Source organism: Mytilus trossulus, chromosome 3, assembly GCF_036588685.1.
Source record: "Mytilus trossulus isolate FHL-02 chromosome 3, PNRI_Mtr1.1.1.hap1, whole genome shotgun sequence".
Classification (NCBI taxonomy): domain Eukaryota; kingdom Metazoa; phylum Mollusca; class Bivalvia; order Mytilida; family Mytilidae; genus Mytilus; species Mytilus trossulus.
In genome coordinates, this window is record NC_086375.1 from 25,533,026 (window position 1) to 25,550,746 (window position 17,721).

The 17,721-nt window shown below is 33.1% G+C and overlaps 1 protein-coding gene across 4 annotated transcripts in view; it reads right to left on the minus strand.

Annotated features, from left to right (window-relative positions):
* LOC134710931 (sodium/calcium exchanger 3-like) overlaps window positions 1-11,643 on the minus strand; it is a 49,977-nt gene extending 38,334 nt beyond the window's left edge. For 2 of the 4 annotated variants that reach the window (XM_063571350.1, XM_063571346.1), the window contains exons 1-2: window positions 11,531-11,636; window positions 7,105-8,910 (exon numbers count right to left, since the gene is read on the minus strand). In XM_063571350.1, the coding sequence (XP_063427420.1) occupies window positions 7,105-8,864 (1,760 nt within the window). In that variant the 5' untranslated portion in view covers window positions 8,865-8,910; window positions 11,531-11,636. Of the gene's footprint in view, window positions 1-7,104; window positions 8,911-10,902; window positions 11,037-11,291; window positions 11,468-11,530 lie in introns of those variants that run through there. The other 2 variants (XM_063571347.1, XM_063571348.1) reach the window with 2 other exon arrangements.
* Window positions 11,644-17,721: the final 6,078 nt, after the last annotated feature.

The following is a 17,721-nucleotide window of genomic DNA, read 5'->3' on the forward strand; positions in this document are numbered from 1 at the left end:
TTTTTACAAAAAGCAGATGACATATAAGATATAATTGCCTATAAAAGGTATTATTAAACAATATTTGAATTGAAATTTTATCTTCATTGTACGTACATGTATCATATTAAATTTGACACTCATATTTATTTTTAATCTCATATTCTTTATTTATGTTTATATGTGAAAATGAATGTCAACGAGATACAATTTACAAGGAGATGTACCACCAAAAAGACAACTTACAAAGACCCATTGGTGGCCTTGGGCTGTTTTCTGCTCTTTATTCAGGTTGTTGTCTCTTTGACACATTCCCCATTTTCATTCTCAATTTTATCAGTGTCACATTTTATCCTTCAACAATATGGATGAAAAGAACCCTTCCACGTTTATCACATCAAGTTGAAACAAATAAAGAAAAGTAAATTTCTGATATATGAAATTTGAAGAAGAAAAAATACAAGTTCCTACACATTCATATATATTCTTTTAGTCTAAATTTAACATGTTGTAATTGAATTACTTTATTTATGCTTTTGTCGATTTCACAACTGAAAAGAAAAGGATACTTTTGGTGGATACTGTTTCTATAACAACAAACCCAAGACCTACAAGATTGAAGTAAACACATTATGTAGAGCTCTGCTCTATCATCAACTTAGGATAAGTGTATGACTTATTTTGACTTGTCTTCATCTTGATCGATACTATAAAACGTATCTATACTTGATATTTTGTTTGCCTTATATGGAATACAGGAAAACACAAACACTCTTTTAACAGAATCATGGTCATATACATATTTAGTGCTGTCATAGTGAAATATGACAACCATAATTCATTATTAAGTTAATAAGTGTGAAAAATATTGACATGAAATAGAGCTCCATTTTACCTATTATCCTCCCACAGACTGCCTGGTGTTAATTAATTCAAGTTATACAAGAGATGCCACAATCAATCAAAATAACCCCAGATACAAAATCAATTCACCACACCCCTCCCTGCCAATTCTTCCTGTATGTCACTGGAAGTAAACAAATATCAAACACACTGGTAGCCAATATTGTTTTCATTGATTAAACTTATAATGGGAAAGCTATTGATTGAAAAACTCTGGTTTCTGTCATTTCAGCTCATATAAATATCAATAACAAAAACTTCAGAGTGATCGAATAAAAAACCAAAGCTCTTAATCCTACATTAACACAAAAATCTTTATACGATTGTTACGGAAAACGATTATTCAAAATATGCATCCCATTAAAACATATAAATAAAAGGCCGCTACCGAAAGGTAGAAGTGTTTGGTGTTTTCCGATTGTCTAATGGATTTTATTTTTAAATCCAATGTTACAAGTACAATAAAACAATCTATACTGTTATGTAAAAATAGAAATGCTAACAATATGATGAGATTGAGTACATCTGAAGCTTTATAAAATTAATTCTATTCTATCTCAGCCAGAACAAGAACCAATTAAGACAATATTTGTATAAAGATTATTTTGTTTATCAAATGGTGAACAGAAGGGAAAGTGTAAATATTTTTGTAAAAAAGGCTTAACTTAAATATTAATCCTTATTTTCTTTGCAGCTATTGCTTTAAATCTAATCAAAGAGCTATTCAGAAAAATATAATCTGTTTATGTTTAAAATTGTTTAAGGTAAAATTGTCTGGTTAAGGTGTCTTTACTTTCAATTTAACCAAGTTCTGTGTAATTTCAAGTCTGAGAATAATTTGGAAGTGTCCATACCGCATTATGTTGTTATTATAAGTAAAACTAATTCATTATTGACACATACAATTTGACCTAGTTGGATTCAATTTTCTTCAAAATCATTAGCATCCCTTCTAATTGGAAAATAACAGTAGAAATAATTAAGACATTTCAATTTTGGGGACTTAATTTTTTTACTATTTGTTTTTATATTCTCAATACATTCTCAAACTTTTGAAATCCTGCAGACATAAATTTTGATAAGGATTCAACTAGAATCTGTCAATCATGTAGAAATGTTTTTTTCGTTTTTTTCTCAGTTCATGGTTTTACATTTATATCAGAGAAAAAAATATAAAAAAACTTCCTGGGTCTCAAAATCAGTCTGACCCTCTGACATCTTGTTCATTCTGATTGAATGATTCAGTCAGCCTTTAGCAATTTGTCTGACTAAAAGTGTGACAGACAGTATCCTAAACTGCCAATAAGTTGAACAACTATGTAATTTAGGCAGGCCTCTTTGAACCAGCTATTCATATAGGACTCTGATTGACAGCAAAATACATACACACTAGGAAATTTAATTTGTCTGAAATTGGTGTTTTTTTCTACAATATATCATATACAACACATATACAATGAAATTAAAACAAGACTAATAAAGAGACTTTAGTGCAACATGGAGTAGATGTCTAACACTTATTATGAGTCTTGTTTCATTGGCCAGACCCCTAATAATTTTTCAACATCTCAGTACATAATCTTGTTGTAATTTTAATTTGTCCAGACACCGCAGGAAGTTCTTGCATTTTGTTGATGTAACATGAAACAAACAAGATTTAAAGGAGGAACAGAATTACCAACCAGCTGAGCATGATGGCTGCATCAACATTATGCAATAAGAACTTAATTTGTACTTTAGCTTTTAAATGTATTAGTGAAAAAGCCATTAAATGGGATAGTGGAAAGAAACCTACAGAAAATGGAACCTGATCCTTCAGTTGTTTAAAATAAACGATTCTTGTAAGAGTTTAGAAGCCTTTAAAGATGTATTTAATGCGAAAAAGATTCGGAAACCCTACTGTCTACTCTTCAATCCTCCATTCATGTAATGGATTTTTGTCATTTGGAAGATCTCAATACAGTAGTTATCAAATAATGTGTTGCCATCAATTTCAGCATGTTGAGTCATACATCCATGAAAACCAAAACATCAAGTTTATATCAGTATATATTTTCAATCTGAATCAATGCCAGGGCATTTTGCAATAATAAAATACATGTAAGAACTATAAAATGCCTATAATATTAAAACAAGAAACTGGCTTTCACAAATCAAAAGTTTGTCAGACATATATATTTATATTGAGGCAAAGTCCAGTAAAAATTGGTTTGGTCCAGTTTAAGTGATATGCATTACTGGACCAAATGACCAGTACAAATTTTTATTTGGTTAAAATCATACACATGCATATACATGTATGTGTAAATGTCCAGTATAAATAAGAATCTGGTCTAGTGATGAAGAATGGTTTACAGTTTACTGGACCAATGTCCAGTTGATTTTTTAAAAGCATCAGGAACCAGTTTAATTTGAGATTATCTCATATCCTCATATTTTTACCACTTGGAGTCGGACATCACAGTACATTGTATATGTCATGTATGTTTAACAGTGAGTCAGATTAAGAAACTTTACCAAGTGAGTCAACTCCCTTCAAAGTTGAAAATTGCACAGAGAATTTTTTTTATGCTTTTTTAACATGTTTAAGACAGTCAAATGCAAGGATATGCATGCTATGATATATACATGTATGAGGCATAAAAAATAAATGTTTGTTTCCAGTCAAGCTCTGAATCTCTTTCAATCCAAAAATATGTTCTTTGGATTGGAAAAATTTTCAGCAAATATTCCAGCAAGCTGCTGCAATAAATTATTCTGAGTAGTCAGAACAATATTCATTATTTAATATTGCTTTAATAATGGTAAACCCTAATACAATATTTTCTCACTACAAGGTCAAAAGCTAGAGAATGCCTTCCAGGATGTTCATAAAAAGTCCAATTCTGCAGAACTCAAACAAACAAGACACCAATCGGTGACCAATGAGTTATTGGATCAGTCAAATGTCATCAATAATTTCATATTGGATGTCTCAATCGTTTATCATTTCTGTACAAGTGGCCTTTGGGTCAACTCAAGGCTCCACATATTATATATAATAGATAAATGATGTCCAGCACTTATTAAAATGACCATAATGCCATATAATTACGAGTAAGCGTTCATAGAATCAGTTTTGATATTAATGGTTCAAAGTGGAATGTCCAGCACTTATTAAAATGACCATAATGCCATATAATTATGAGATACAGTGTATCTTTCATAGAATCAGTTTTGATATCAATGGTTCAAAGTGGAATGTCCAGTAAGGATAAAAGGTGGGATGTCTAGTCTCGATAGATGATGATCACTGTTTTCTCTTCAACGATTGTTCATATTTTCTGCTCTCATAAGAGGGCTATAATTGATCTTGCAGAACAATGCAGAGACAATCGATACTTAACTCTAATAAAAGGTGTCAGGACTGATCAAAATGTTTGGCCAATTGCCATGCTGAAATGAATTTCAACAGTTCAATCAATTCCAGTTTACACATGTAATAACTTCATTTCAAACCAGCCAAACTGCAACAATTAATAAAAAATTCATGCAAAGCTTTTAAGTGTGAAGACAGGTTTATAAATATTAAACACTTGCTACTTGTTAGGAGTAAATTGGTTGCGAAAGGCAAGAATCAAAACAAAAAAACTGAAGTGAGCCATTAATAGATTTTTATAATGGGTATGTATTACAGCTTGACGTAAATGGACACATTTTCTAGAAAAAAATCAACATGATCCAAAAAAAGCTTCACACAGGCAATTACTAATAATAACCAGATGTAGTGTTATTTAAGTACTTCCAGATGAGAGAACAAATTCTATTCTGTATAAAGGCGGTGCAGTACTTGTGTTGTGTGCCAGCCATTAATGATTAAATTACAAGTAAGCTGTTTCAGTTCACTGTTTTTGTGTGAAAGAGGCCTGCAAGGATACAATGCATCCTTCCAATGTATATATCGAAAGTTGACCGACCATTTTGAGGGCTACATTTTTAGTACTTTATATGTGTGCAAATGCATAGGCCTGTACTTTATCTGATTGTTTAACCCCAAAAAAAATATTTTATTTTAATCTTCCTCCAAAAAAGGTGTTTCTATTCTATGACCTCATTGAAGGACCACTGCCCACAGCTCTGAGATGAGATGTACATGTAATGTAGCTACTAAAGAACCTAGCTAAAGTCTGACAGACTATTGATGACCAGATTATTAATGCTTTCCTCAGCAATTTCAATGACGTAGGCTCATGACATCAATGATATTACATATTTGTAGATACATGTACATTCTCTTAATTTTAATTTCTCTTTCTACTCAACTGAGCAAAAGTTTAAACCCATGTCGATTGAGTACCATATTATGAAACTTTCACCAAAAAACATCAAAGTAAAATATAATAAGAAAATAGCGATAAAAATTGTCAGATTAAATCATTAATTGAACAGAACTTTAATACTGACACAGGATCTTTCAATATATTGTTTTTAATATTGACATAATAATTGCATGCTTACTTAATTTGGTCAATGAAATAAATAAGTGTAAGTTGTTTACACCAGCCTATAGAAAAGTAAAATATTGTACTTGGATATTGGAGCTAGAATATCAGCAATTATATTTATTTACTCTATTCCTCTTATAATAAATGGAAAATCAATATTGTATACAAATGGATGAATTAAGGACAACACTGACAGAAGTTGTTTACAATGTATATAGAATAATATACTCCTTGAAATCTTAATTTAAGAATTGAATGCTTCTTTTGTGTAGTTGTATATGTGGGTGTTAAACTGTTGAACGAAACACATTTTGTATGAAAATGCGGAAATACTAAAGATGTTCAACACTTTCACAACCCTAAACCTCCTTGATATAATTAAACTGCAGGAAAAGAAGCATTATTTTACTGCTAAATCCAGGAGATTTTAAGTTAAATCTAGCGACTTTTATGTTTTGCAATAGATTGGGCACACTGTTGTAATATTTTCATGGAGATCACATGTAGGTGTGTATGTTGAAACGTTACTACATTTTTTGTACATGTACATGAACAATCACATGGATGGTTTCATATTGTTCAATATAAAGCCATCCATATGATTGTTGTCAGCCAATCAGAATAATTTATGGAGTTCAAACCATTCAAACTTGATTCTGACAGTCATCGCACTGAGTGGCAGCCCAGTAGCGGCTAGCCCCTGAGGCTTGTAAAATTGCTCTCGGGCCTGTAAAAATCACATCTACAGGCCATGGCCAACAGAATCTAACTAAAAAAAAATAATTGAGCTATGGGCCTGTAGATTTAACAGTTCATCGTGAAGACTGATTACTTGTACATGATATAGTTGATATATATCATATAATTTGCCCAGTCAAGTACATCTCTAGTATAAACACAGATGGTTCAAGCAGGCAGGTTGGATTCAATGGGTTTTCCTAGGCCTCCTGTTACATTTTAAAATATTATTTTTTTTATTTTGTTTCATGCATTGAGTCTATTAAGTGATAAAAAAATTGTGTTAAACTAGTATACCCTAGAGTTTCACAAAAGTAATTTACAAGATAAAGCATTTTTGTTGAAAAATAATCACATCGAAAAATTCTATCATTCAAAACCAGTTAAGAATTTTTCTGTAATTAATTTTGGCACTCAACCACAGGCCCACCAGCTCAGGCCTGTAAAATAATCTCCTCAGGCCGATATACATTTTAATCTCGCTTAAATTGTCTTAAAATACAGCTTCTCAATCTGGCCTTTAGGTTCAAAAGGCTGTTGTGAAGATTGTAGTGTTTTTGAATGTATGTCTGGTGCATTGTTACACTGGCGGGGTTTGTGTTGCTTAGTCTTTAGTTTTCTATGTTGTGTCTTCTGTACTATTATTAGTCTGTTTGTCTTTTTATTTTTTAGCAATGGCATTCATTTTATTTTCAATCTATGAGTTTGACTGTTCCTCTGGTATCTTTCGTCCCTCTTTTTAATGCACGACATTATTGGTGAATTTAGCATTTTTTCCCTTTTTTTTTCTTTTTTGACATGTTTGCTGTTGAATTTATTTTGGCAATATTTAATGATTTCGTTGTCAAAGCAATAAAGATGTACATTTTTGTACATGGATTTATGTTTCCTTGAAAAAAAGAAAAAAAGTTTGATTTCGATTCAGACTGTAGTCAGAATCGTGTTCAAAGTTATATTTGGGCAGAAAAATTGAAGCATATAAGTTAAAGTTAATACTCACTCAGTCTCATTATTTTCAAAAACAATCTCATGTTCAACCAACTCAAAGTCTTTTCCACATTTGGCAGATGCATCTATTGTGTGGTATGGAATCCTCACCATGCCTCTAGCACCAGATGATCTTGTAACTTTAACTTCCATTTCTCCAATTGCTTCTGGGACTGACATTTCTTTTTCTTCAAAATGGAAGATTCCTGGATGATCGTCGTCTAAAATCATCACTGTTGCAACATGTGGGGTCCCAAGCTTAGCCTCGTTGGTATTCTGTCCGCTTTCAAACATTCCTTGGGAATCCCCTAATCTAAGATTACTCAAACGAACATAAAAGTGTTCATCTTCTTCAAAAAGCTCATCATCTATTATGGTAACTTCACATTGTTTATGAGTTTCGAGAGGATAGAACACAATGGTTCCTTCAGAATGTTCGTAGTCAGAACCAGCATTGGCTGTTCCGTCTTCAGTTTTGAAGTCTACATACAGTGTTTTGTTTAGATCCCCTCCAGCTCTGGTCACAGTAAGAGCAAAAGACCCTACATTTTCCATCACTGTATAATGTCCAGGATCGAAGAATACCCTTGTGATATTGTCTTCGGCAATTTCCACTTTCACATCTTCTACACTGGCTCGTCTTTCGATTTTCGCTTTTTTAATGACATTACCTCCTCCTGTAAGTTTTCGTGTGGCCTGAATTCTATAAAAAGCTCGACTTTTTGGACCTCTATTAATAGCCTCTAATTCCGCCATTTCTTCTAGTTGTTTCATATCAGCATTAGGATGCTTTTTACGTAGTTCTCTGATTATGTCCATATAATCTTTTCTATGCTGTTCAAATTCTTTGATTTCTTTCATATCGGACTCATTTCCATCCAAACCTTTGAAAACAATCTCGTCAACATTATTCATCTTTCCACCTTGCATTTCATGGCCATCACCTTCACTACTAATCATAACAGGTTTATGTTTACCTGACCTATACCGCTTTGTTAGAAATCGGTAAGGGAATAATTTTTTGTCAGCAATATAAGCAGTCAAAACTGTAATCGGAAAAAACGCAAGAGTTAAAAGAGCTTCCCATATTTGTATGACTCCAGGTGATATCACCACAAGAATAAAATACAACCATAAATAAGCAAATATACTCCATGTTGCTGTAAGGAGAAACACTCGTAAATGTTTTATTGTGCGGGACTCTCCATTTGGAATACAATACACACATATTGCAATAATAACAAACAAATTAAAAGCAGCACTACCTACAATTGTACTTGGCCCTAACTCTCCCGCCATAAAATTGTTTTTCAAACAAATTTCAATAACGGATAAAAGAATTTCAGGAGCTGAAGACCCTAAAGCCATTAAGGTCAGATTTGAAACGGTTTCATTCCAGACACGAACGTTAACAGTAGTTGTAGTTCCATCAGCACGTTTAACAACGATTTCTTTTTCTTTTGAAGTAATTACCTCAATAGCAGCCATAAAGCGATCAGCTACGATTGACACACCAAGAAACAAATAAATCATAGAAACAAAGTATACTATAGCCCTTGCCACCTGATCCCCTACACTGAGATTATGAATTGGTGACCACGCATTGAATAAAGTCCCATCTTGACAGGGTGTAGAATTCCTGGAACACACTTCTGTTGTGGTTGTTATATTGGTAGCTGTAGTTACCGGAAGATATTCTATTATACAGAATACTCCTAAAAGTATTGATGCCATTTTAGCTTCTTTGGTCATTTTTAAGTGGAGCCTCTTCATTTTGATATTTTTTCTTTACAATCTGCAACAATCTTTCATGTAGCTCCTGTAATGAAGAATTCAATACACTTAAAACGCATCAAAATTTGTTAAAAATTAAAGGCTTAAACGAGTATACATCTATTAAACACCCTATTTCTATTGAAGAAACACTTCTCCCACGAATGTTTACTAGATGTTATGAAGAAGTCAATATAATAGTTGACTTTTACAATAACCTATATTTATTTCACTGTTTTATGTTGACCATTCAGCTATATAAATAATGGTATACCTTTAAATGCGGTAAGCTGATCCTTATTTGGATCTTTGTATAAAATACTTAGTGTTTAACCCAATATAAATACATCACAAATCTAATATCTATCTGATGGGTATAGCCTTTAATGATTTTTGTCTGCCTTCTATTTTTTGTTATTGATTAGTTTTAGTGATAAGGCTTAGACCACCAACTGGAACCATTATGTTGTAGCACCCATGAACTATATCTAATCAAGATCAATTTACATGGTTTACTATTTAAAGGATCTTTATCTGTTGTGTTGATATGTACGTATTGTATGACTTATCAATGCTTATATGCAGTTTATGACATCACAACAAAGTATGATGTGTTTTAAAAGATAAAAAGATATAGGTGCAATACTATACTGAGTATATTATATAACGAAAGAATAGAATTTGTTTTGAAAGAAGAAAAACATAGGTGCAATACAGTGTACTAATGACAAAAGAAAAGAATTTACAAGGGTGTGTTTTTCACAGGTCTGAACTATTCATGTTTTCATATGCAAAAATATCTGAGAATAATCTGAGAATAATTAGATACATTTCAATTTCATTCCAAAGTGCCTAATGAGTTTTACCCCTGGCCTGCTGGTCTACTCAGTTATCCTAAACAGTTTACATTTTCTTAAATTATAAAAATGATGATCTCTGATATCTTAAATTTAAAAAAAAAAAGTCTGATAAAAAATCATTGTTGACTGAATCCAGTCTAAGAGCAGAATGTGTGCAGATGCTAAAATACTAGGTTTCAATAAGAACTTTTTGCATACATTCATGATTCAATTCAGAATGATGAATAATATCCTGAACATGAAATGTCCTGATGTATTTTTCTTTACACTGGAACTGACTGGTGTTTCATGGCGAAATAAAATATTTTTAATGTCAAGTTTTATCCATATACAGCCTTCAACATTCCATAGACAGCTACATTTGTATAAAAGACCCTGACATGAAAAATATGAAAGAATTTATTTTAAATGAGAAAACTTATGGCCTAATTTAGAAACAATATATACGAAAAGCAAATATGAACCAACATAAACCACTGAACCACAGGCTCAAAACTTGTGACAGGCACATGCATTAAAATCTGTTATTAGAAGGAAATTCAATTTCAACGAGAACACACAGAAAATACTCTTATTCCTTAGTCACACTGACAGTGACAGGCTTGTATAATCGCTACATGTATTTGGCCTGTAAGAATTTTTGCTATATGTACATGACTACATGTACCAATAAAATCTTTACAAAAAGGTTTTGTTTTCTTCTTTTTGGTCTTACTCACATTCCCCATTTCCATTCTCAATTTTTTTTAATGTTGTGACAATTAGTCTATAATGTCTGTGCTGTCAGATTATTATTTTACATGGGAAACAAATTAATAGACCTGTATAAAGGGTAAGCACCACCAAAGCAGCAAATTTGAAAAGTTAATCGTTAACACTGTCTATTCAACTTGACGTCTATGTGTACATTATTATAAAATGTAGCTTACACTTTGAATTACTAGAAAAAAATTGTTTGCCATTGCAGGCACGATTGAAGTCATTTCAATACCCATTTTTTAGATCCTCACAACAGAAATATCTGAAGTCACTTACCAAAATTGGTTATTTTATTCCAAATGTAATTTCAAGTAAGAACTTACAAAAAGTACATATTTGTAATTGTAGGTCCACCTCCATGAAAAATTTGAAATTAAGTTAAACTCAATTTACAAGAAAGTCATCAAAAAATAATTTACCTATAAAACTGAAGATATCACATGCTTTGTTTGAACTGTCACATTATCAGATCTGATATTTTATCTTCCTGCTTCCATTGCGGTTAAAATGATTGTTTTTTTTAAACCCACTGTTTACTTTCAATTTGTTTAAACTGTATAAAAAGGAAAGATAATCCTCAACACATTTTGAATGTCAATGCAATTTTATCCTGTTCAATCTATAAATTACTACAATTTTATTATTGGTCAATCATAAGCATGACTTTGAGTAGAATCAGTCAATGCCAACAGCTTTTCATCAGCATCTCATTTGATCAGTGATCAATCAATGATTACACTGCTGGTGCCTGTAGGATTAGGATAAAAAAAAATCTTACAAATAAAAATAATAGTTATCACTTTCCTACCTTTGAAACTAAATGCTGATGTAACATGCATTAAAATGAAATCCATAGAAACTAAATATAACATATATCATGAGCTTCACAATGCTGAACGAATCGTGTTGTGAAAAATATGATGAAAATCGTTAGCAGACGAGAAAACATGAGAATTTTATGAAATGCATAATCCGTGTTAATTGTAAATCGCCATAGTATTACATTTTTTGTTTTGACGTATTTGTATAATTTAACAAAGTATATACCCCGTTCTATCCACTGACCGGCTGCCATTCAGCATCATTACATATCGCTACAAGGGATCATTACTTCATGGTCGTCAGTTACGCTATATATGGCATTGTGGGTACGACAGTGCTGTGCGAGTGCAGTGAACTAAGGGGAGATAATTCTATTGTTACGAGGGCACGTCTCAAAAGTATTTTTTAATTTAATACGCCGGTTTTTTTTACCGGTTCTCTATCTGCGAATGCAATCGAAATATTGCTGATGTCATGACTTTGTTGTGAGTAAAATATATAAAAACATTCAACTGGAAAAAATAAACGAAATCATTTATATTAATCCCATGTTTTTAAAAAAGACCTTTTTTGACTGAAAAGGGAATACACCTTATCGCTATTCCCGGCTGACCCTGCCGCTTGAACTTTTGACGCATACAACAATCACTTTTTCAATGTGGCGTCAGCTATTTTGTTTTATGACGTCATAATTTTACGGGAACCTGTGTGATATCCAGTAATGGCGGACAAATAGCGATAAGGTGTATACATGTCTTTCACCGGAATATATTATCAATAGACCACTTTCGAGTTCATCCGTCACCGGAAAAAACTCGTCAATTATACGCGCCTTTATCATCGTCATTTGTGCGTTTAGGGGCGTCGTCACTTCCTTCCAATGTTGAGCGAGTGGTTGGAAAACTATAATTCTATATTGTACGAATTATTCGGCAAATTGAATTCTCAAAATTGACAATCAACACTGCTGTCATTAGGGAAATGTCAGTAAGTACCTACAGAGCAACCATTATTTCTAGTTTATCCTGCACAAAGACGATCACTAAGACGCTTGATGAACGTAAATAGTGCAGGGATACAGGCGAGCCCCTTTATCTGGTAAATGACGTCATAAAGGCGTGTATAATTGACGAGTTTTTGCCGGTGACGGATGAACTCGAAAGTGGTCTATTACGCACGCCCGTGTGACGTCATTTACCAGTGCCTGTATCCATGCCATATTTCGTGTATTTTCAGTATCGTCATTCTGGTCATTCTGGTCATTCTGCAGGGTCTATTAGAATTTTTTAATTTTACATTTTCCGTTGCTACTTTAAAATCTCAACTGACGACTGAAGGGATGATGAAAAACTTATAAGATTTTCATTTCCCGATTATTTCTAGTAGTCTCAGTTTCTATGCAGTTTACCATCAAACATTTTCACCCATTCACTCAACAGGGACAATGCCTACGTATACACATATCCTACATGAGGATAGTTATGTCCAAATAATGAGAATACCTTCATGGCGAATAATTAACGGCTTGAAAAGTTCTTGCCAAATGGCGTAAAAAAATATAGCGGTAATATTTGGTCATGATGGTAAAATGTACACTTTCTTTTATAGACGATATAAAATTCGACTGATTTTTTACGCATTACTTAAAATTGTCTCAAAAAATGACGCTCACGAGGGGGGTAGGACCTTTATCGGGACTCCGGGATCGGGTGTTTTTAAGCTCGGGATTCGGGATCCGGGAATCTTTTTTTCGATTTCGGGACGTCGGGATTTACTGTATTTAAATTCGGGACCTCGGGATTTCGGGATCAGGACCCCTCCTATCCCCCCTCATAATTTGATACCCGAGTCTGACGAATCACGATATGGATATTTTGACGATTCACGGTAAACCATGATAAACCAATTTGAAGCTAATGATAGCCGAAAATTACCGTTTGACGCCTGACGATACAACTTGAGACATTAATCCACCCTAGCTCCCCCTTCTTTACATTATCCTATATCGAAGACATAAACATGTAATACTACTTCAAGCAGCTAGTAACCAGTTTTGTTTTTAAATATATTTAAAAAAGTTTTTTTAACAGGTATATTAGAAAGAACCTATGTCGGGAAACGGCTGAAAAGGAGAGATACAATGAATCGGCATATTTAAAAATTCAACTTTTCTTAAACTGTAACGGCAAAAAAGTTCTTAAAAGTCAGAAAGTTATACATAACCACACTGCTACGCATCGTCGTGTAACTTAATAAGATTTTTGTTTGTTCTTATTTTCGTATTGTAGTTTCAGCATGGTCTAATCCGACCTGAGCAATCTTTAGCCAGTGTGATAATTGTCCGGCATCCTTCCGATCGGATGTCTAATTGAAAAAAGACCGGTGACCCTAGGCTGACTACATGTTAATTGTTAGACATCATCTTAAGTTTTCAAATTTGCTTACCTTGTTGCCCGAGGCAATCTTTAAACGTGTCTGAACTTGCAACCTAAGGGGATATACAAAACTCAGCCGATGGAGCCTGCTTTCTCTTCTGAACAAAAATCAGCTTTTTTTCTTCATTTTCTGTCCAATTATAAATGTTGACATTAAATTTAATTTATGGATGCTATTATTACTTCATTATATATACATGTCTTTTGATTTAGTTAAGCCATTTTAATTGATCTTTAATAGTGTGTCTTTCGATTGTTGTGAAGTTACGCTATTCTTTCAGGTAAGGGTGAAAGTTGGTACCTTATTTAAAGAAAAGTTTAAATCCGCTGCATTTGATTGCACCTTTCCCAAGTCAGCGGCACCTCATGTTCAGTGTTTGTCGTTTGTTGAAGTGGTTTATAATTGTTTCTCGTTTGAACGGTTTCTCATTTTCTTTTTTGTTATTGATTAAACTCTTTATAGCTTGCTTTTTGGTGTGAGCCAAGGCTCTGGGTTGAGGAACTAGTCTATAATGATTTACTTTTACATATTGTGACTTGAATGAAGAGTTGTCTCATACCACGTTCTCTTATATACATATTGAATTGTAAAAATAGTTAGTAAGTAAGTAAGTAAATTTCTATTATAGTTACATGTGTAAATCAACATAAATATATAAATTTGTACAAAACTTCACTTTTTACTTCCAGTTCAATATAAATGTTCTAATTTCTGCTGGTTCCCCCAATATATCTACCAATAAAATATGTTAAACGCAGAAGGATTAAAAAAATATATTCAAACAATCGAGTTACGCTGGTTGACCGTCAGTGTCGTCATTGAACTATTGACGATACACAAGATACGATTTACTTTTCGATTATAATTCGATTTTCACCTGTGCACCTGATATCGACTCAAACGGCACCGTTTGAACACTTAAATCTGATGCCGTTTGAAAAATCGTAGTGTGAAAACGATATCTATAGGCGACTGTGTGGTGTCGAATCGGATTAAAAATCGACTGTGAACGCTCCCTAAATTAAATTATTGTCTAATAACATAAGCATTTTGACATCGGAAGATGCACGTGTGCATGCGAGATTCGTCTTATAAAAATGACTGTATATTCAGAGTGTAACTGTTTCACCCAAAGTTGGGCTTCAATCACCGTTTTCACAGGAATCGAATCCCTCAGCACAGCTGTCCCATTGAATCAAATTGTGTGTTTTGTATGAATAGGCATATTTTGGGGCCCTTTATAGCTTGTTGTTCGGTGTGAGCCAAGGCTCCGTGTTGAAGGCCGTACTTTAACCTATAATGGTTTATTTTTTAAATTGTTACTTGGATGGATGGTCTCATTGGCACTCACACCACATCTTCCTATATCTATATACATTGATATATAAAAATAGTGTGCCCATTATGTCAAGTTGCAGCTAACAGATAATATATTATTATATCATTATACTATTATAATTATAATATACATGTACTATATTAAGGACTGTAAATTAATCATTGCAAAAACAAATTATGATATATTTATACTTTTCAACAAACAATTAGCTTTATGTTTATTGTATAGAGGGGCCGGTGTATGTCTTAGACCAAGCACTGCAAGAGGGATGGTGCCAATATATAAATGGACATGCAATTAGAGTTATGTTTTCAATGTGAATGTCCCCCAATCTTTGCCTACATGTAAGTGACTGCAATAGGCCCATTTAAATGAAAGCTTTAAATTATTGATTTAAACACAAGTTTTTAGAATATGTGATGATTCGTTAAAATACGTTATTGCAACGACTCCCTAATTTCTTTATTTATTTTGCCTGTTATTGAACTTATCTATTCTTTATATTTGTACACCTCATTAGCTTCTTAGACTGTTCTTTTTCTTTTTCTTTTTTTTTTCTTTTTTTTTTCTTCTTTTTTTTTCTTCTTGTTTTTTCTTCTTTTTTTTCTTCTCTTTCTTCTGCACTTTTCTGTACACCCCATATAGACCCTCACATGGCTTTTATCAGTTGACAAGTACCAATGAGGTTGTAAGGGATACATAAGTACCCAGTGTGATAGCATGCCATGCTATAGTTAATTACGACTAATTGATGGCAAAGCTGAGAAAAATGTCACAATGGAATTTGAACCCTTTTGATGATCAGATATTGAATGATCTACTTTTCATTCACACTAGTAGAATTCAAGTATTCATTTTTATACTCCACCTACGATAGTAGAGGGGCATTATGTTTTCTGGTCTGTGCGTCCGTCCGTCCCTCCGTTCGTCCGTTCGTCTGCCCCGCTTCAGGTTAAAGTTTTTGGTCGAGGTAGTTTTTGATGAAATTGAAGTCCAATCAAGCTGAAACTTAGTATACATGTTCCAATTATGATATGATCTTTCTAATTTTAATGCCAAATAAGAGTTCTGACCCCAATTTCACGGTCCACTGAACATAAAAAATGATAGTGCGAGTGGGGAATCCGTGTACTGGGGACACATTCTTGTTTGTACATAAATTAGGCCGTTAGTTTTCTCGTTTGAATTGTTTTGATATTTGTCATTTCGTGGCCTATTATAACTGACTATGCGGTATAAGCTTTGCTCTTCTTGGAGGCCGTACGTTGATCTATAGATTCTGTGTCATTTGGTCTCTTGTGAAGAGTTGTCTCATTGACAATTACATCATGCACCTCTCCTTTTATCTCTATAAATCGGGCTCCTTAGTTACCATCGAATGTCTACGATTGGTGGTTAAAGTGTGGTGGAAGGTCACGAGAAATGACAATCAAAATTTATCTCTAAAGACAAGAAAAATTACAGGGTTTAGAAGAAAGAAAACGAAATTTGAGGATTATATCGTCTTCTAGTTAAAATGTTTAATTTAAATAGAAACCTTATCATGTAAGGGTATTAACTGATATGAAGAGTCTTTTGACGAATTCCGTCATTAAACTTATTTGTAGATATTGAATTCTGATCATTACTGTTTTCAAGATAAAATAGACCAAATTGCAATAAATGGTAAAAAAAAAAAACCTCTATAAGGAGTTGTCTACCGATTTTGATAATGTTGATAGATATGTAAATCGTGTGCTGCTGATATTTTTTTTCTCAAGAAGTTTCTCTCTATAACTTAGTTTTCAAGATAAATGGTAATGATGAAAACAATTGAAAAACTTGGTTTTTTTTAAAAAGGACAGTAACCCAGTCCTATCAGAAGTAGTCTGGAAGTGATGATGTAAATAGAAGGTGGTAAAGGTATAGATCTCAACATATTGAACATTTTTTTTGCCTCAGACAGATTTCCTTACCTATAGTGGTTTTCAATATTGTAGACAAAATTGCATGTTACCCCTCTGTTGTAATGTTTGTCATGTCGGCCATGATGGTCCTCTGACATTTCATTATTTTTCCCCAAACTCGAAACCCGAGTGTTGAATGTGGTCACGCTTGATTCATATTGCATCATTGGTTTTAGAGGGGATGTTTTTTTTAAAAGGGCGGTGAAAGATACAAGAGGGACAATCAGATTCATATATCGAAAATAATCTGATATAAATGCCATTGCTAAAAAAGAAAAAGACAAACAATAGAACACATAACACAACATACTAAAACTAAAGAATAACTTCGGCGGCAGCACGAACCCAACCAAAAAACTGTAGGTTACATAATGTGCTCTGAAAGAGTGCACAGATCCTGCTCTACACGTGGCACCCGTCGTGTTGCTCATTTGCGCCAAGTGATATGAATAACTCATTTGACCATTCGCCTGAGGCAGTTGAGCAAAACATTTGACACAACGAAGTTGTTTTTGTCTCGCTAGGCAACATAGTAAAAATATACTAAGTAAATTTTCATGAAGGGAAAAAAAGATATTAAAATAGTCAATTTGATAAAAAGAATATTATTACTTAATGGTAATTGCTGAAAACTGAAACCATAGACAAAAAAATACTTAATGTTAATCATAATGGTTAAACAAATGGCATTTTCC